Source organism: Macaca mulatta, chromosome 17 (assembly GCF_049350105.2).
Source record: "Macaca mulatta isolate MMU2019108-1 chromosome 17, T2T-MMU8v2.0, whole genome shotgun sequence".
Lineage (NCBI taxonomy): Eukaryota > Metazoa > Chordata > Mammalia > Primates > Cercopithecidae > Macaca > Macaca mulatta.
In genome coordinates, this window is record NC_133422.1 from 107,037,523 (window position 1) to 107,058,516 (window position 20,994).

At 48.0% G+C, this 20,994-nt stretch overlaps 1 protein-coding gene across 12 annotated transcripts in view; it reads left to right on the plus strand.

The window, feature by feature from the left end:
* ATP11A (ATPase phospholipid transporting 11A) overlaps positions 1–20,994 on the plus strand; it is a 184,986-nt gene that overhangs the window by 92,542 nt on the left and 71,450 nt on the right. For all 12 annotated transcript variants that reach the window (XM_028837362.2, XM_028837361.2, XM_028837363.2 and 9 more), the window contains exons 2-4: positions 2,930–3,052; positions 17,500–17,589; positions 19,037–19,117. In XM_028837362.2, the coding sequence (XP_028693195.1) occupies positions 2,930–3,052; positions 17,500–17,589; positions 19,037–19,117 (294 nt within the window). The remainder of the gene's footprint in view (positions 1–2,929; positions 3,053–17,499; positions 17,590–19,036; positions 19,118–20,994) is intronic.

A 20,994-nucleotide genomic window follows, 5' to 3' on the forward strand; every position in this document is an offset into this window, starting at 1 on the left:
GCGTGGGCGATGCCACACGGCTCCAGGAAAGCGTTCAGCTTTCAGAGCCAGTGTCTGGGCTCGTGGCCACTCCTGAAATTCAGTTGCTTTCTTTGAAGCTTAGAAGAAAGTTTCTACGATTTTCACTTTTGTATTAAAAGATACCTGTATGCTTTTCTCTCTTTTTCTGGTTCACTTATATTCTTATTCAGTGCAATTTCCTGATTCCACGAGAATGAGAAGCATCTGTTTGGCTGTGATCTGAGAAAACAAAGGAGCCAGGGACTTTTCTTAGCCTTTATAGGCAGCAGTTTATTTGTGAAGCTCCTAAGATACTTTTAAAGTCCACATCCCTGCATCCCTTAGGTTTGTTGTTTTTTTTTGAGACGGAGTCTTGCTCTGTCCCCCAGGCTGGAGTGCAGTGGCCGGATCTCAGCTCACTGCAAGCTCCTCCTCTCGGGTTCACGCCATTCTCCTGCCTCAGCCTCCCGAGTAGCTGGGACTACAGGCATCCGCCACTTCGCCCGGCTAGTTTTTTGTATTTTTTAGTAGAGACGGGGTTTCACCGTGTTAGCCAGGATGGTCTCGATCTCCTGACCTCATGATCCGCCCGTCTCGGCCTCCCAAAGTGCTGGGATTACAGGCTTGAGCCACCGCGCCCGGCCAGGTTTGTTGACTTCACCACAAAATAGAGGCAGCTGGGAAGGCCCCCGTCAGGCGTGGAGACCCAGTCCCAAGGAGGAGGGCCTGTCTTTGTGGGGAGGGGCAGCCAGACTGTGGCATGGTCAGGGCAGTGGGGCTGTGCTGCCCACCTGGCTTTGAGTCTAGGATGACAGTTCCTGCATGGCCAGCAGGCTCGCGGGGAGGCCACAACCCAAGGTCGCGCCGAGGAAAACTGCCTCTGGCTCATTTGAGGGTGGAGTGCTCCTCACTGGCCTCGTGGCTGCCTTGTGTATGTCTGTCCCCAGGAGCGTGGAAGCCTCGGCTCCCCGTGGAAACGCTGGTTCATAGTCTCAGCCGAACATCTCTGAAAACACAGTTGGGGCACGCGGGGACTGCTGTGATCTCTTTCCTTTATTTTACTTAGACTGTTCTGCAAAGCTGAGTCCTAATAAAAGAAATTGGAAGTGAATTACCTGCCGATGGACTTTATTACAGCAAATGTGCAGACATTCACACAGCTCCTGTCCGGAATGTTCTGGGTGGGACAGTGTGGAAAGGCTTCCTCTGAAAGGACGTTAGAGGAGCAGAGGAGCTGATGACATAAACAAGACCAAAAACAGCCAGTGTGAGGTTATAAACAAGAGCACCACGCAGACAGGGACTCCAGACTGTTCAGGCCTTGCCTGCCTCTTTTGGCTTTAAAAAAACAAGAGTTCCCTGAAGCACCAAGGGGCAGCCCACACAGAGAGGAGTCGCCCCGAGCGTTCACAGGCATCTGTGCTGGGCCGGGCCCCTGGCCGTGTTCTGTTCCTGTTGCCTCATTTCATGCTCCAGGACCCTGAGAAAGTGCTGGCATCCGCCTCATGGGTCAGAAGCCCAGTGGGAAACTGTCCCCGTGCCTGCGGCGAGGAGTGGCCCAGCAGCCAACGGTCAGCCCTTCGACGGCAGTGCCCACTCGTCCTTTCCACCCCATCGCACCAGCGTTCCCTTCACGGAGGAGGCTTCCGTCTCCTCTTCAGCTGTGTTTCTCATGCCCCAGAAAGGCTAGTGTCTTGCAGTTCCTTCAGAGAAGTGGGTCATGGGACGAGAGCCACATGCTAAGGCCACGTATTCTGAGGCGGGCCCGGGGCCATGTACCAGGACCATGTGTTCCGAGGTGGGCCCGGGGCCATGTGCTGGGGCCGTGCATTCTGAGGTGAGCTGGGGCCATGGCCAGGGCTGCGTATTCAGATGTGGCATTTGGATTTCTCATTACGAGCTAAGGTATTTTTGTGGTTTTCGTGCTGACATCAAATGGCCCGCCTGAGTGTTGTTGAAATATATCTTGTCAGAGCTGTTTTCTTGACTCCTCCAAATACAGTGTTCTGAGTAATACAGATGGTCAGGCCCAAGTCATCTTTGCAGGAGAGCCTTCCTGTTCCTGAGCAGACACCCGGAAGGGTTGAGTGACTCTTCTACATGTGCAGATGCAGGGCCGGTGACCCCACAGTGGGGCAAGAACCTGGAGGGTTCTTAGTTTTGCCCAGGAAAGAATTCAGGGGCAAGCAGGAGCAGGAGGGGGAAGAAAACAGCTTTATTGAAGAGGCAGGGCTACAGCTCCCTCACCGCCCTTGCAGAGCGGCACTGCCCCATAGGCGGAGAGGAGTAGCTCAGGGCAGGTTTAATTGCATGCCGATTAAGGGGTGGTTTATGCAGAAATTTCTAGAAGGATGTGACTTCCGGGCAATCAGGTCATTGCCATGGAACAGGGCGGCGGCTCCTGGCTGTTGCCATGGCAATGCTAAACCGACAGGCACACTGCGGGCATGTCTGATGGAAAGCTGCCTCTGCTCCAGCCCTGTTTTCGCTAGTCCTCAATCGGGTCCGGTGTCCAAGCCCCATCCCTGGAGTCGAGTCCTGCCTTCTACCCCAATATCCTAGTTTTTCTTTCTTCTGCCATTAAAGACCTTTCCCAGCATCACTGTCTCTTCTGTTTTGGAAGCCATGCATTCTGTTCTTATGTGCATGCCCTGAGCTCTTGCCACTGGCAGTCAGCTTTGGAGTTCACTGTGTGGCTCTCACAGGAGCACAGACCCTCCTGGTGCTCACCAGAAGACCTTGGCCTGCGTAAGACAGGGTGGCTCCGTCCCGGGTGCTGGGGCCCAGGTCTCCCCGCAGCCCTGAACAATGCTGTCAGCAGCAGGTACAAGTCTCCGTTCCGACGAACATGCCTCAAGGCAACATTCCGGGCAAGAGCCTCTGATGCGGGTTCTGAGGCAGCTGCCTAACACTGCTCTCCTTTCCGCAGTGTGCAGGAGAAGAGAATTGGGTGGACAGCAGGACCATCTACGTGGGACACAGGGAGCCACCTCCGGGCGCAGAGGCCTACATCCCACAGAGATACCCAGACAACAGGATCGTCTCGTCCAAGGTAACTCGGGTCTGAGTGTCCATGATGTGTCTAAAAAGCAGTTGCCGGGGGGGGGTGTTAGTGCTTCTCGGTTTCAAAGACCAGCTCTGCTCCTGGCCCTGCTGTCACGGCCACCAGCCACCCCTAGCAAAGGCTTCGGATCAGGACCTCACCAAGGGTGCTGCACTCTCCCTCCCGGTGACCACCCACAGAAGGCTTTCCACCTGGCCAGGGCTCACAGCGCAGTGTCTCCACTCTCGGGCGACCTTGTCACAGAGGCAGCGTAGTTCTGAAGTCCAGGATCCAAACCCCACCCAGCTCCCACTTCTGAGGCGTCTGGCCATGTGCTTCTCGTGGGCCACCCTGGCCAGAGTCTCAGCACTGGTAAGGCAGAAACGCTACCAGCCACCCTGGAGAAGGAGCCAACAAACGCAGGCCAGACGTAGACCCGGGGAGGTCTTTGAGCTTGTTCAGGAGGTGCAGCCCAGGCACAGCGTAGGAAGCGTGAGCAGAGTGCCGCGGTCTAAACAGAGCATATTTCTCTCCATGGACGGGAGCGTGGAAGTGCACACACATTTCCCACGTTCCAAGAGTGACCTGGAAACGGGTCTTAAGAATAGGGTGGAAATTTAGCTGCTGCCGTTAAACACGGGGTAAACTGTGCTTTCCAGATAATGTGGAACGCGTGTGCCTGTGTTCAGACTCCATTTATCTTCATTGTCCTTCAAAATGGATGAACCAAACACAGGCACCCACGTGACTGAGCTGCACACGGGGACGCGTGTGGCGGCCCACAATTCACACGTGTGTCCTTACATGCAAACGCACTTAATTCACCCTGGGCGTCCTGACGTGTAGACCCCTGTGTAGACCTACTTAATTCACACCAGGCATCTTGACGTGTAGACCGCTGTGTAGACCTACTTAATTCACACCAGGTGTCCTGACGTGTAGACCGCTGTGTAGACCTACTTAATTCACACCAGGTGTCGTGACGTGTAGACTTCTGTGTAGACCTACTTAATCCACACCGGGTGTCCTGATGTACAGACCCCTGTGGAGACCTACTTAATTCACACCCAGCATCCTGACGTGTAGACCCCTATGTAGACCTACTTAATCCACACTGGTGTCCTGATGTATAGACCCCTGTGGTAGACCTACTTCATTCACACCTGACGTCCTGACGTGTAGACCCCTGTGGTAGACCTACTTAATCCACACCGGTGTCCTGATGTATAGACCCCTGTGGTAGACCTACTTCATTCACACCTGACGTCCTGACGTGTAGACCCCTGTGGTAGACCTACTTAATCCACACCGGGCATCCTGACGTGTAGACCCCTATGTAGAGCTACTTAATTCACACCAGGTGTCCTGATGTGTAGGCTCCTGTGTAGACCTACTTAATTCACACCAGGTGTCCTGATGTGTAGACCCCTGTGTAGACCTACTTAATTCACACCAGGTGTCCTGATGTGTAGACCCCTGTGGAGATCTGCTTAATCCACACCAGGTGTCCTGGCATGTAGACCCCTGTGGTTCTTAATTATTTATGTGCTCTTGAAGAGTTGCACATTTTTGAAGAATAATTTACAACAGAAAAGGTCACCTTTTTAAAGCATTTTTATGGGATTATTTAATTTGTAACTGTAGGATTACAAAAAAATTTTAATAGCTTTAACCTCTAGAAACAGGACACATAAATGCTGAAAAACAAAGTCCCAACCAGATAAGTGCTATGGGTGGTTTCCCAGGCATGATTCATGGAAGGAGAAATGTACTGATGAGAAATCACATCCAAAATATTGTCTCTGAGTGGTGATATTTATAAAGTTTTAAAGTCGGTGCAGTCTCAGGCGGAGCTCACTGAAGGTAGTTTCCAAGCTAGTATGTACTTCACCCACCCTCCAGCCCAAAACGAATCCCAGACGTACTTCTTAGAACTCAGCCTGCGCGGCCCAGAGGTGCAGAGAGGCAGGGAGCACCCAGTGTCCACATGTGGTGCCACTGTGGACTTGTAGGGCGGGATTCCAGGATCTGGGTGATGGGTGTGTGGAACCGTGGCCCCCCCTGCACAGCGGGGCTCATCTCAGCCGGATGGGGGCTGTGAAGGCATCACCCAGCCCACCTCCTGGGAGCTGGCTTCTCCGTTCCTGGGGCAGAGCTCGCCCGACCGCCCCGCGTGCCTGGTTCTCCCTGCAGATGAGGTGCCGTGTGGGCCGCAGGGAAGAAACCAGCAGATGAGGTGCCGTGTGGGGCCGCAGGGAAGAAACCAGCAGATGAGGTGCCGTGTGGGGCCGCAGGGAGGAAACCAGCAGATGAGGTGCCGTGTGGGGCCGCAGGGAGGAAACCAGCAGATGAGGTGCCGTGTGGGGCCGCAGGGAGGAAACCAGCAGCAGCAGCAGAGCTTGATCCAGGCATTGGAGGAGGGTCCTGGTCCCCCTGGCAGGGGCTGGCGGGAAACTGCTTCCTGTGATTGCCCATGGCGGTTTTAAAGCAGATAACAGAGCACAACGATTCCTGACCCCTTTGCTATATCATTCAAGTTTTGTCATTTCCCTACTGTCTGTTTCGAACATCCCTGCAGGCAGTGGCCTCGGTGGCTTCACGCCTCCCGGCCCTGCTCCCAGGCTCTGCGCTACCCTCTCTCCCCCTCGGCTGGGCCTTCCCCCCCCCCGCTCCGCTGCTCCCTGTGGAACTGGAGCCCCTTGAGGCCTCTGCGGTTTCTGATCCGGGAAGCCCTGTGGTGGCTGGGTTGTCAGGATGGGTTTTGTGGGCTTATTGCTGGTTTTCAGGGCCTTTTAGAAGCCGTAAGTCTCCTTCCTACCAGGAAGCCCTCACGCAGGAACACACAGACCGGGGTCAACAGGCTCTCAGCAGCGCCATCTGAGCGCAGGTGGAGGGCGCGGCGGGGCCAGGAGAGCACTTGGGCGCCTTTCATCTCAGCCTCCGAGGACAGAAGGGGGCTGTGCTCTCAAATCCACCCATGCATTGAGATCTTCGCTCTTCACAGAGGTGGGATTAGCGGCTTAGTCTCAGTTTCAAGTGGATGAGGTTGTGTAATTTCGGGGGAAAATTACGTCCGGCATAACCTCTTTTGCTAATAGAACTCAGGAAGGAAAGGCCCTCAGAAAGGCTGGAGTCTGGAATCTAGGCAGGTAGCTGGCCTGACAGTAACCTTGATCCAGATAAACCAAAGTGGAATTCTGGAACCTGGACTTGAGGACTCATAATTATTTTAATTTAACAGCTCAAGATGTGTGAAAAAATGCTGTCTAATTTGTAAAACGTAAGTTTATGGCTGATTTTGGAGAATACAGTTGTGACAGTGTGTCTGTGTTTTCCTGGTCTCGGGGAGGAAATGATTTCTACCTAAAAGAAAGAAATGCTAGTAGTTAAGACTTTTTAAGTACCACAGAAGCTTGTTCTCAGCAAGTTTGCTTTTATGAAATCAAAGGATGAAAGCCTTTGTCATGGAAGAAGTCTTAACGGGATGAAAATGCTGTCGGATTATTTTTAACTTCTCATCTGTTTGACGGAACTGCAGTTACTGGTGATTGGTGATTGATAGAATTCCGTTTCCTTCTTGGGGAGAGACTTTGGGCAATGTCAAAAACCCGAAATGACAGCCCAGCATGCCCCGTTCCCTGCTGCCTGTGCTGTGCAGAGCTCCCCCAGGCCTGCTTGCACTCCCCACGTGGGGAATGCTGAACTCCAGAAAGTGATGGATCACTGCATGCCTCCCTTTCCAGATTTGTACTTCAGGGCACAGAATTCACGTGGTTCCCTGCTTTGCCCACAGGAGGCTACAGAATTAAATCTTGGCTTAGCCTATGCTTAGCCTATGCTGTCCCTCCATGCCTTCAAGAAAGCTGAGTCCCCTTCTGGTAACTGGGGAGGAAAAATTCCCTCTGCAATTCGTAGTATAGCCAATGTTTTCATGACTTATATTTGTATAAATGATTTCCGTGTTTTATTATATCGTGTAACTTCTAAACAACCCTGTGAACCCCCAATACTGATTATTCCTGACATATTCATGAAGAAGCTGAGGCTTAGAGCTCAGTCGTGTGTCTGAGGCCACCGAAGAGGATAGACTAGTCCATAACCCCTGTAGTCTGGCGCTGGGCTTGGACTTCTTTCTGCAGAGCCTGGGACCCTTTTCTTTTGTTTTCTTTTCTTGTTTTGTTTTGTTTTGTTTTTGTTTTTGTTTTGAGACAGAGTCTCTCTCTGCCCAGGCTGGAGTACAGTGCCATGATCCTGGCTCACTGCAACCTCCACCTCCCGGTTCAAGTGATTCTCCTGCCTCAGCCTCCCGAGTAGCTGGAACTACAGGCGCCTGCCACCACACCCAGCTGATTTTTGTATTTTTAGCAGAGATGGGGTTTTGCCATTGTTGGCCAGGCTGATCTTGAACTCCTGACCTCAGGTGATTTGCCCGCCTTGGCCTCCCGAAGTGCTGGGTTTACAGGCATGAGCCGCCGTGCCTGTCCAGGGGCACTTTTCTTAACAGCCCCTCTGGGTGCTCATGAATTTCCAGCATCAGTAATCAACCGTCCTGGCATAATTTTCTGTGTTTTGCGTCCCTGCCTCCCAAACGAAAGAGTGACCTCATTTCCATGCGGGTGGCTTGTTGTCCCAAGCAGATGGGTGTTCGGTGTCCCCGTCATTTTCAGGACTGTCAGGTGGGCCCTGCGGTGCTAGGGCCGTGTTCAGATAAACACTAGCTGAGGCTTCAGACAGCTTTCAGGGGCTCCTGCGGGCGCCCGGGCTGCTGGCAGAGGACAGTGCCCGGGTTTGTCTCGTGGCCAGAGGCCAGAGGCAGGCCAGGTGAGGCCATGCTCTTCCCTGTCTGCATACAACACTGCTGGTGAGTAACACAAAACCAGAGACTGACTTCCCAAGGGACAGGAGGCAGGCAGAAGCATGAGGCTCAGACACGAGTGAGACGTTCCAGCTCAGGGCCAGAATCAGAGCCAGGGCAGCTGTGGACTCTGGCTGTGGTGTCTGTCGTACAAGTGAGAAATGAAAAGAATGACTGTCCCGTGTCATTCAGCAAAATGCATGGCGTCTTTGGAGGTGAAGAGAGGTGCCGAGGGCCACTCAGTTTTCCCAGATTTCCTGTAGGAGGAAAACCACTTGGTTTTGTGCTGTGGCTTTTTCATGCCAGGAGTTCCCGGGATTGAGGACATCCACTGATTGTATCACAGTTGAAGGGCCCAGCGTTACATTACATTGTGTTCCCAGGCAAATATTTGTATTTTTACAATTCAGCAACGATGAGCAAAGGATAACTGACCACCCTTGTCAGCTTTCTCGCTCTAATGTGTGGAATAAAATGCTCATTTAAGTTTATTTTATCCAGATGATACTGCTATATCAGTGTAGTTATGACCATTTAAATGAGTTCATTGGGATTTCACTTTTCTTGTAGACGTCACCAGGAATTAATAACCCTTCTTTTGACAATAGTAATGGTCAGCAGTAATAACTTACTCTGTGAAACGCAGAGATTACACAGCGTCATGGGGCTCGGCTGCAGCCCTCAGTGCCAGATAAGAATAAAGCAATTGAGGCCAGGCGCAGTGGCTCACACCTGTAATCCCAGGACTTTGGGAGGCCGAGGTGGGTTGAACACAAGGTCAGGAGTTCTAGACCAGCCTGGCCAACATGGTGAAGCCCTGTCTCTACCAAAAAATACAAAAATTATCTGGGCGTGGTGGCGGGCACCTGTAGTCTCAGCTACTCGGGAGGTTGAGGCAGGAGAATCACTTGAACCTGGGAGGCAGAGGTTGCAGTGAGCTGAGATTGTGTCAACACACTCCAGCCTGGGTGACAGTCAGAGTAAGACCCTGTCTCAAGAAAAGAAAAGAATAAAGTAATCATGCAGGTGGTTTCAAATTCCAAAGCTGTACAGTAACATTCAAATATGGCAAGTCCAGGCCAGGCACGGTGGCTCACGCCTGTAATTGCAGCACTTTGGGAGGCTGAGGCAGGTGGATCACCTGAAGTCAGGAGTTCAAGATCAGCCTGGGCAACATGGTGAAATCCTGTCTCTACTAAAAATACAAAAATTAGCCAGGCATCGTGGGGCACACCTATAATCCCAGCTACTCGGGAGGCTGAGGCACAGGAATCCCTTGAACCTGGGAGGTGGAGGTTGCAGTGAGCCGAGGTGGCGCCACTGCACTCCAGCCTGGGTGACAGAGTGAGACTTCATCTCAAAAACAAAAAAAAATTATGGCAAGACCATGAGTTTGCACAGCCTTCCAGGCCTGGTGGAAGTTGATCTGCATGTTTGGAAGGATTACAGATCATATTTTATCTGATAAATATGACCAAAGCTTCCTCGTATAACACGGGAACTTTCAAAACCGTAGAGAGGAGCATTGTGAATCTCTGTGGCTCATCTCCACTGCCACGGTTCCCAGCCTGTGGCCAGCCTGTCTCACCTGCACCGTCACTTGAGTTCCAAGGGTCCTTTGGAAGGGATCCTGGACAGCGTGAACTTTTCACCTGAAAGTACTTCAGTAAATGAAAGGTGGAATTTTAAGTAGACTATTTTTTCATTAATGTGACTTTGTTACTGAGTAATGTATTATAGAAATTTGTGGAAATGTTTAATTATAATAAGTTTGTTGGTTTGCGTGCTGGAAAGTAAGACTGGCCTCACATGGGTGGGCTAAGCTATTTCTTTAATGTGTCCCTTTAAAGGTTAATGGACAGTAACTGACTTTTTCATTATGGCCCATTTGAGAGAAAATATATCTTTCTCAAATATTTAAAAAGACTGATCACATGTATAATGTTTGCCAAGTTGTATAGATAAGAAAACTAGAGTTCAGAATCATTAAATAATTTGCTGAAGTTTACATGGTTTTTAAATGGCAGGGCCAGGATCGAAGGTGGGGACTGACACTGACTCTGAAGGCTGTGTGTTTCGTAGTATGCTAAACAGTAAATATTTCCAGAATTTCGTAGAGTACCTAAATTATCTTGAGGTGAGGTTAGCAAATTCTCAATTTGTAAAGGAAGAAAGTCCCTATACTTTCATTAGCAATCTGGAGGGTTTTTGCTTTTTTTCTGAATGAGAAGCAAAAGGAATGAAGAGCCAGCCGTGTGTTCTCTACTCTGTCTCAGTTTGTGTGGCTACTTTTCCGTCCAGAGCTCTTGCCTCTTGGTTCTCGATTTGTTGCATTCACATGAAGAAAACCGAGTGTGGCAGCAGGATGGCCTCCCACAGAGGTCCACATCCTGGTCCCCACAACCTCTGCCTGTGTCAGTGTCTGTGGCCAGGGAATCCTGATGGCCAAACAGCTGACACTAAAATAGGGAAGTGATTATAGAACTACTCACGCGGGCCAAAAGTAATCACAGAGGCGCTCGTCAGTGGAAGAGGGAGGCAGAACAGAGACCGTCCGAGCCACAGCTGGCTTCAGAGGTTGAAGGGGACCAAGGGACTCAGGCATCCTCTGCAGGAACCGGGAAAAGGCAAGACAGGTTTCTCCCTGGAGCCTCCAGGAAGGAACCAGCCCTGCTGATACTTCAGTTTTAACCCAGTGAAACCCATTGCAAACCTCTGACCTCCAGAACAGTACGATGATACATTTGCATTGTTTTAAGTCACAAAGTGGAATTTGTTATAGTAGCATAAGAAACTCATACACCTGGCCTACTTCGGGGATTTATAATACACACTGTACGGAGATTGACGCGGTGTCAAAGGACCCGTGACCTTGAGACATGTCCGTAGAGTCATACACCTGCCCTAGCCATGTCGGGGATTTATGACTGTGCAGAGATCGACGTGGTGTCAGAGCACCTGTGACCTTGAGACATGTCCGTAGAGTCATACACCTGCCCTAGCCATGTCGGGGATTTATGACTGTGCAGAGATTGACGTGGTGTCAGAGCACCTGTGAGCTTGAGACATGTCCATAGAGTCATACACCTGCCCTAGCCATGTCGGGGATTTATGACTGTGCAGAGATCGACGTGGTGTCAGAGCACCTGTGAGCTTGAGACATGCCCACAGAATTGTCCCCCTGGGTTAGCCACATCGGGGATTTATAATACAGGCTGCACAGAGACTGACGTGTTGTGCAAAGGACCTGTGACCTTGAGACATGGCCGCAGAAACTTTCCAAACTGAAGAGCAAAGAGGAAAAAAGAATGAAGAAACAGAACAGAACTGTGGACAATTACAAAAGGTGAAGCAGGCCAGGCACGGTGGCTCACGCCTGTAATCCCAGCACTTTCGGAGGCTAAGGTGGGCAGATCACCTGAGGTCAGGAGTTTGAGACAAGCTTGGCCAACATGGTGAAACCCCGTCTTTACTGAAAATACAAAAAATTTTAAAAAATTTAAAAAATTTGCCAGGTGTGGTGGCAGGCGCCTGTAATCCCAGCTACTTGGGAGACTGAGGCACAAGTATCTCTTGAACCCAGGAGGCAGAGGTTGCAGTGAGACAAGATTGCACCACTGCACTCCACCCTAGGCAGCAAGAGTGAAAACTCCATCTCAAAAAAAAAAAAAAAAAAAAAAAAAGTTAAAACATATGTGCGTAATGAAAAAAACAAAAGAAGAGAGAAGTTATCTTCAGTAAAAGTGGCCGAGACGTTTCCAAAATTACAGATGCCAAACTACAGATAAAGGAAGTTCAGAGATAAATACAAAAGCAGAATAAATTTTTTAAAAAGGGTACACCTAGACATATCACATTTAAATTACAGAAAATTAGACTCAGAAAAAATCTTCGAAGAAGCCAGAGGAAAAGAACATTTTACCTGCTGAGAAACAAGGGTAAGAATTACATCAGACTTTCTTCTAGAACCCATCTAAGGAAGAAAAGAATAATGTAAAATATTTAAAGTGTTGAAAGAAAAAGCCACCAACCCAGAATTCTGTATCTCACAAAATTATCCTTCATACATGAAGGAGAAATAAAGACTTTTTCAGACAAACAAAAATTGAGGAAATTCATTGCCAGTAGACCTCCCTTGCAAGAAATGTTAAAAGAAGTTCTTCAGAAAGAAGGAAAATTATATAGGTCAGAAATTCAGGTCTACTTAGGAAAAGAACAGAGCATTAAAGTGTGAGTTTTTTGTGCTGTTACAACAGAATACCACAGACTAGGTAATTTATACAGAAGAGACATTGATTTCCCCACAGTTCTAGAGTCTGGGAAGTCCAAAATCAAGACACTGGCAGACCACAGAATTAAACTAGAAATAAATAAATCACAAAGTTAACTGGAAAATCCCTAAGTATTTGGAGATTAAACAAAACACTACTAAATAACACATGAATCAAAGAAGTGTCAAGAGGCATAAAAATATTTTAAGCTAAACAAAAATTAAAATACAACTTACTAAATCTTGTGGGGTGCAGGAAAAACAGTGCTTAGAGGGAAATTTATAGTATTGACTACACAGATTAGAAAAGAAGATCCAAAATCAACAAGCTTCAACATTAGGAAACTTAAACTGATAAACATTAGAACAGAAATTAAATTGAAAACAGGAAATCAGAAAAAAACATCAAAAGCTGGTTCTTTGAAAAAAAATCAATAAAATCGATAAACCTTTAGCCAGGCTAAACAAGGGAAAAAGAAGAGAGACACAAATTCCAAACATCAGAAATAAAAAAGGGACATCACTACAGGTGGCATAGCTAATAAAAAGATTAAAAGGAATATTATGAACAGCCCTACACCCATAAACTTGATAACTTAGGTAAAATTGACCGGTTTCTTGAAAAACACTGTCTACCAAAACTCAAACAAGGAGAAAGATCATCTGGGTGGGCCTACATCAATTAAAGAAATGGAATCAATAATTAATAATCTTCCAAAACGGAAAGCACAAGGCTGAGATGTTTTCACTGGTGAATTCTATCAAACATTTCGGGGGGGAAAAAATCAATTTTCTACAATCTCTTCCAGGTAATAGAAGCAGAAGGAATACTTTCTAATTCATTCTGTGAGGCCAGCGTTACCCTAAAACCAAAACCAGAAGAAGATATTACCAGAAAGACGATATCACAGACCAATATTTCTCATGAACATAGAAGCAGCGATTCTCAATAAAATATTAGCAAATCGAATTCAACAATGTATAAAAAGAACTATACACCCTTGTAGCAGGGCGAGCCACAGACACAACCTCTCAGACACGGAGTTGTAGAAGGAAGGGCTTTATTCAGCTGGGAGCATCGGCGATCTACTGCCTTAAAATCCGAGCTCCCCGAGTGCACAATTTCTGTCCCTTTTTTTGGGGGGACAGAGTCTCGCTCTGTCGCCCAGGCTGGAGTGCAGTGGCTGGATCTCGGCTCACTGCAAGCTCCGCCTCCCGGGTTCACGCCATTCTCCTGCCTCAGCCTCCCGAGTAACTGGGACTACAGGCGCCCACCACCTCGCCCGGCTAGTTTTTATATTTTTTAGTAGAGACGGGGTTTCACTGTGTTAGCCAAGATGGTCTCGATCTCCTGACCTCGTGATCTGCCCATCTCGGCTTCCCAAAGTGCTGGGATTACAGGCTTGAGCCACCGCGCGCAGCTTCTGTCCCTTTTAAGGGCTCATAACACTAAAGATTTCACATGAAAGGCTCATGATTGATTTGAGCAAGCAGGGGGTACGTGACAGGGGCTGCATGCACCAGTGGTCAGAGTGAAACAGAACAGGGCAGGGAGTTTCACAATGTTCTTCTATACAATGTCTGGAATCTATGAATAACATCAGTTTCTAAGTTATGAGTTGATTTTTAACTACTGGGTTTTGGCCAGGCAGGCCCAGGCCTGGTTTCAGGTAAAATTGACCGGGCTGAAGACAGCGCCGGGCTGCCTGTCTTTGGTTTTCCTTCCTTGTTTTTTTCTTAAAACAGGTACTGAGTATAAAACAATATGAAACACTATGAGAGGGTCTCTCTCTCTTTCCTCATCATGACCAAGTGGGTTTATCCTAGGTATGCAAGGCTAATCCAACATTTGAGAATCGACTAATATAGCCCATAATATTTACAGGCTAAAAAAGAAAACTTACATGATTTTTTCAATAGGTGCGGTAAAATAATTTGACAAAGTTCAGTACCCACTCACATATTGCAGCAAACTAAGAACAGAGGGGAATTTCCTCAGCTTCGTAAAGAGCATCTACAAAATGTCCTGTAGCTAACATCATACTTAATGGTGAAAAACTAGATGATTTCACCCTAGACTGGAAAAATGGCAAGGAATCCCTCATCACTGTTCCTATTCAGCATTGTACTGGAAATCCTAGCTAATACAGTAAGAGTAGAAATGGGAATAAAAGGCATACAGATTGGGAAAGAAGGAATAAGACTATCTTTGTTCACAAGTGATATGATTGCCCATGCAGAAAATCCCAGAGAACCAACAATAACAAGAAAACTTCTGGATGTTAGAAGCGATTATAGCATGGTTGCAGGATTCAAAAATTAATCACTTTCCTATACGCCAGCAATGAATCGTTGGAATTTGAAATTTAAAACTCAACACTATTTACATTTATCCCCCCACCCGCCAAATTACATAGGTGTAAATCTAACAGGATACGTACAAGGTCTAGGTAAGGAAAACGACAAAACTGTAGTGAAATCAAAGAAGATTTAAGTCAATGGAGAGATGTTCCATCTTCATGGAGGAGAAAACTCCATGTTTTTTAGATGTCAGTTCTTCCCACTTTGACCTGTAGATTCAATACAATCCTAATCAAATTCCCAGCAAGTTACTTTGTAGCTACCAACAAACTGATTCTACATTTATGTGGAAAGGCAAAAGACCCAGAATAGCCTCGCAGTATTGAAGAACCAAGTTGGAGAACTGACACTAGCCAACTTTAGGACTTACTGTAAAACTGTAGTAATCCAGACAGTGTGGTGTTGCTGTAAGAATAGACAAATAGATCAATGAAACATCATAGAGAGCCTGGGAGTTGACCTACCTAGTAAATCCACCCAGATAGTCAACCCGTCCACCCAGATAGTCAACCCATCCACCCAGAGAGTCAACCCGTCCACCCAGAGAGTCAACCCATCTTTGACAAAGGAGCAAAGGCAATTCAGAGCAGACAGAAAAGCACTATTTCTTTTCAACAAATAGTTCTAGAAAAATGACATGCAAAAAAAAAAAAAAACCCCAGCAACTGTGGCTATAGACGGTGATCATACACACAGTTCAAGAAAATTAACTCAAAATGAGTCATAGACCTACATGTAAAATGTATAACAATGAAACTCATAGAAATGTAGGAGAAAGTCGAGGTGACCTTGGGTTTGGCAACAAATTTTTGGACATAACACCAGAAACACTCTTCATGAAAGGAAAATTGGTAAGTTGGACTTCATGAAGATTAAAAACTTATCCTTTGCAAAATACGGTTAAGAGAATTAAAATGTGAGCCACTGACTGGGAGAAGAGATTTGCAAAACACATATCTGATAAAAGCCTGGTACCAAGCAACACATGGAAAATAAGGGTGTTTGGATGGGTAGGGCGGGATGAGCTAGGGAGGACCTGGAAAGTTAGTTTCTTTTTTAAAACACTAGAAACTCTCCTGGAGCACCCCTTGCCCTTTTCATTACAGTCAACCTGAGAAAGGAACTGAAAATACGGCTGTAGTTGTCATGAACTTGGGGGAACCACTACTCGGTTTTTACCCTCATTAAGGAACTTTGTTATGAAAGATAAAATCACGGCCGGACGCAGTGGCTCAAGCCTGTAATCCCAGCACTTTGGGAGGCCGAGACGGGCGGATCACGAGGTCAGGAGATCGAGACCATCCTGGCTAACACGGTGAAACCCCGTCTCTACTAAAAAATACAAAAAACTAGCCGGGCGAGGTGGCGGGCGCCTGTAGTCCCAGCTACTCGGGAGGCTGAGGCAGGAGAATGGCGCAAACCCGGGAGGCGGAGCTTGCAGTGAGCTGAGATCCGGCCACTGCACTCCAGCCCGGGCGACAGAGACTCCATCTCAAAAAAAAAAAAAAAAAAAAAAAAAAGAAAAAATCACTTTGTAAATGTGAATTAGGGTAGAAAATGGAAATTCCTTATATACTCTCTAAGCCACTGGAAACTTGAGGCAGAGAAGTTTTAAAAGACACACGTGGATTTCCTCTGAAATATTTGTAAACAGCAAATTCAGAATATGTTGGTTAGTTTAGGACCATACCAGGCTTTAGTTGTTACATTGAATTGCAAATAACTTATGTTCATGAGCCTGGAACTCAAGAAGTTCTTGGTGTGAGAATTTGACAACTACTTCTGGCTTCCCGGAGCCAGAACCCACCTGGGAGTGGGGTTTTGAAGTAAGCACCGTTGAAGAGACACAGACGGCAGAGGCCGCAGCGCAGGCTGGGAGACTTCCCTCAGGTTTCGGTAGACTGTCTTCATTATGGCGTAAAAACATGTCAGATGAAATTTTAGAAACTATTTCCAAACTCAGTGAAGGTTTGTGACATCTGGGACGTTGTTTTCAACACAGAAGTTGAATGAAACTGCTACAGAGGCAAAATGAGAAGTGTGGAGAGGAGAGGCTGTGGTGACTGGGCATTCCCCCTCCTTCCTCTCCTTCCTCTCCTTCCCCTCCTTTTCCTCCTTCCTTTTCCTCCTTCCTTCTCCTCTTTCCCCTCTTTCCCTCCTTCCCCTCCCTCCCCTCCCTGCCCTCCTTCCCCTCCTTCCCCTCCCTCCCCTCCCTGCCCTCCTTACCTTCCTTTTCCTTCTTCCTTCCCCTCCTTCCTCTCCTTCCCCTCCTTTTCTTCCTTTCTTCCCCTCCTTTTCCTCCTTCCTTTTCCTCCTTCCTTCTCCTCTTTCTCCTCCTTCCCTCCTTCCCCTCCCTTCCCTCCCTGCCCTCCTTACCCTCCTTACCCTCTTTTTCCTCCTTTCTTCCCCTCCTTCCCTCGTTCCCCTCCTTCCCTCCTTCACTTCACTCCCCCGACATCCCCTCCCTGCCCTCCTTGGCTTCCTTTTCCTCTCCTTCCCCCTGAGGCCTCAAAGCCCTTGTGCCTGGGCTGTGGACAAGAAACACCTCTGCCTCAGAAGCCACCTGGAGCTGAGTGAAGGCTTCCATTCAGCTCGCTGTCATCACCCGTCATGCTGTCACTCAGAGGAGAGATCATGCAGAAATTACTGAAGTAAAATGCTAATGTGTTGAGTTAATGATCACAGGTTTACATTTTATAAAAGACATCTCAATAATCAAACTGTTGTTGAGCTACCTTGCGTTTTATATTGATTTCTCTGGAGTTCGGTAATTTACATACGTGTTTCAGAGTATACACTTTGTTTCAGCCGTCTTAGCTGTCAACAAACACTCTAAATTATGAATTACTAGTTTTATATTTAAAGCTAAACATTGTACTGTAAAATCCAGTGCTACTTACTATGCCTAGAGTAACACTATGAGAGTAAAATCTGATCTAAATGATGGATGTTTGTTTTTCTTTTATGCAGTACACATTTTGGAACTTTATACCCAAGAATTTATTTGAACAATTCAGAAGAGTAGCCAACTTTTATTTCCTTATCATATTTCTGGTGCAGGTAAGGCCAGTCATTGTTTTCCATCTCATCAAATATAAATCTAAATAAGTGACATTTTATTCTCAGGTAACTGCCACACGGCTAATGAAAGCGCAAGGGCGTGGTGCCCCTCACCTACGATTCATTTATTTATTTTCTTAAGGAAGGACGAAACGTGTTGGTTCTGTGAGATCCACACAAGCTAAATTAGCACACACAACGCCACTTTGGGTTTAAGTTGGTGACTGCCTTTCCTGCCCCTTTCCTTCTAGTACCAGAGGGGAAGTCAGAGCTTTGTTATCTTTTGGACAAGTTCACAGCCAAGCTATGCATTGTTCCACTTACTTTACTCTTCATAAATGTGTGTGGATGTTCTAAAGAAAATCCAGGCCAGGCGCAGTGGCTCACGCCTGTAATCCCAGCACTCAGGGAGGATCACGAGGTCAAGAGATAGGGACCATCCTGACCAACATGGCGAAACCCCATCTCTACTAAAAATACAAAAATTAGCTGGGCGTGGTGGCGTGCGCCTGTAGTCCCAGCTCTTCGGGAGACTGAGGCAGGAGAATCGCTTGGACCTAGGAGTGGGAGGTTGCAGTGAGCCGAGATCGTACCTCTACATTCCAGCCTGGAGACGGAGTGAGACTCTGTCTCAAAAAAAAAAAAAAAAAAAAAAGAAAAGAAAAAGAAAATCCAAAGACAGGCCGGGCGCGGTGGCTTAAGCCTGTAATCCCAGCACTTTGGGAGGCCGAGGCGGGCGGATCACAAGGTCAGGAGATAGAGACCACAGTGAAACCCCGTCTCTACTAAAAATACAAAAAATTAGCCGGGCACGGTGGCGGGCGCCTGTAGTCCTAGCTACTCAGGAGGCTGAGGCAGGAGAATGGCGTGAACCCAGGAGGCGGAGCTTGCAGTGAGCCGAGATCGCGCCACTGCACTCCAGCCTGGGCAACAGCGTGAGACTCCGTCTCAAAAAAAAAAAAAAAAAAAGAAAATCCAAAGAGAGTTTAAAGAAAAAAGGAGGGAAAAAATGTCTCAGGGTATGAGTTAGGGAGCAATGTGCCAGGTGTGTTTTTTAAGAACAACCCTCTAATTTTTCTAAATCCTACAAAATACTATTGAAGGACTTTTAAAATTTTTCCAACATTATTCAAATCATGTAATTAAAATGTGACACTGAAGCCGAGGGATGAATTAACACAAGGCGTGCCCCGACTTCAGACTGTGTCGGCCACTCCCCGTGGTTTCCTTGAGCATGTTCCTTAATTTAAAAAAGGTGCCCTCATTTTAACAGTCAGTGAAATAGGATGATTGAGTTGCTATCTCCCATGGTGGGCAGAGTCAGGTGCCAGCAAAGGGTTTAAATAAGTCAAAGCGAATGGGAAGTGCTGGCTCAGGGCAAACTAACCTGCCTAAAGTCAGTCATTTGCATTTTTGAAGATGATTTTACAATTCTGTCTTTCTGCAGTTGATTATTGATACACCCACAAGTCCAGTGACAAGTGGACTTCCACTCTTCTTCGTCATTACTGTCACGGCTATCAAACAGGTAAGCATTTTACAGATGAAACTCAAGCAAGTCACCATCTTTGCCATGTGAATTGCCTTTCATTCGAAGCCAGGTAATTGGTTCGTTTCAACTAGTTCATGGAAAAGTCAACCAAGTTGTAGAAATTCATTTTTATAACTGTGTTGATACTTGTAGCACAGTAAGAGATGTTATGTCATTTCGTTGCTATTCTGTCGCCATGTGAATTTGAGAAGAAATCTATGGTTTTCACATCCCAGATCACCCAGGGATGATCTGATTCAGATGAGTCACTTAACCTTTCCGCATCCTTGACTGTCTTGACCACCTGAGAACATGCTGTTTATGGACTCCGGCAAATGGGGTGGTTCTTGTTGGTTTGTTTTTCCTTCATAGCCCTGGTAAATAAAGCCAGCGACTAACATGGAGAAGAATACATCTCAGTTTTACTCTCCGTGTATCCATTTTATCACCCGCAGATTCCCCGTACACATGTTCAGTCACTCCCTATTTTCTCCTCCCCGTCCCTGGCAGAGACTCACGTTTCTGTCACCGTAGAGTTGCCCATTCTAAACATTTCATGCTCACGGCTCATGTGCGGTGTTTTGTGACTCGCTTTTTCACTTAGCACGATGTTTTCAAGGTTTCTCCGCATCTGAGCAGGCGTCAGCGCTTCGTTCCATCTGATGAATGAGTCACGGTCCGCCGCGCACACCCCGCAGTGTGTGTATGGCTTCCTCTGTGGATGGACATTTGGGGTGTTTCTGCGTTTTAGCTGCTCTGAATCATGCTGCTGAGCACATTTGTGTTTCACACCCACCAGATCGGCTTTCAGATGTGCAAGTCTGGAGAGGGCGTGGCGAGGCAGGCACCATGGGCACCCGGCAGGAGTGTGGCGGAGCCACCAAGCACAGCAGGTGGCAACATCTGACACAGGCAGAGATGTGGACACACAGGGGCCGGTGCAGATGATAAGCATGCAGCTGTGTAGTCAGTACATGGGGCCTGTGTGTCTTCACTAGGCCAGAGCCGGCCATGCCTACCAGGGTACGTGGACTGGGATGTTCATGGTGGCTGTCATTGGTTAGCAAAGGACTCGGGAAGCCCAGGGTCTCCCATAAGGAAATGGGCGGCTCCTCTGCGAGGCGGGGCAGGACACAGCACAGTAGCCAAGAGGAACTGCGCTGCCTGGAAAACAACGTGAGGGAAACTCACGTTTCCCAAGGACTCACTGCCCGCGACTCAGGCAGTTTAGCCCCTACCTGGGATAAGGCCTCACTCCGTGTCGGTGGCTCTTGCAAACTTCGACTTTAAGCAAGAGGACAGGTTTTCTCATCGACTTCACAAGGAAATGGTGCTGAAGGAAACGATGTTACTCGGGGACCTGCTGTGTGTCCTTGGGCCTAAAGTCGCAGTTTCCAGGAACCCATCTTGGAGATTATGTGAGGGCGTCCCCATGCTGTCTGTGACACATCTGTGTGGTAGGAACAGAGGCTGCAGACGGGAAGGAGACCGCTGAGCCCCTCGAGGGGAGCAGAGAGAAGGGGCTGAGGCTCTGCGGCTATGTCCTTTCCAGCCCGGCCCGGGAGGCAGGCCCAGCGCTGTTCTTCAGCGTCCTCTGCTCTGCATTTGTTAAAGATTCCATCCCTCCGGGGACCCCACTGAGCGGGAAACTCCTGAGGACTCCAGGAGCGTCCTGGAGGAGAGGAGAGGAGAGGAGAGCGCGGAGTAGGGAGGGTGGCTCTGAAGACGCATCTGGGCCAGAGAGGCAGCAGCCAGGGAGCCTGAGCCCCCATGGATGCAGAGGCCGCTTGTCTACACTGTGCAGACCATGGCCCCAGACAACATGCGGTGTCCTCGGCCCGGCTGCGTCCCCTCCCTGGCTGTGTCCCCTCCCT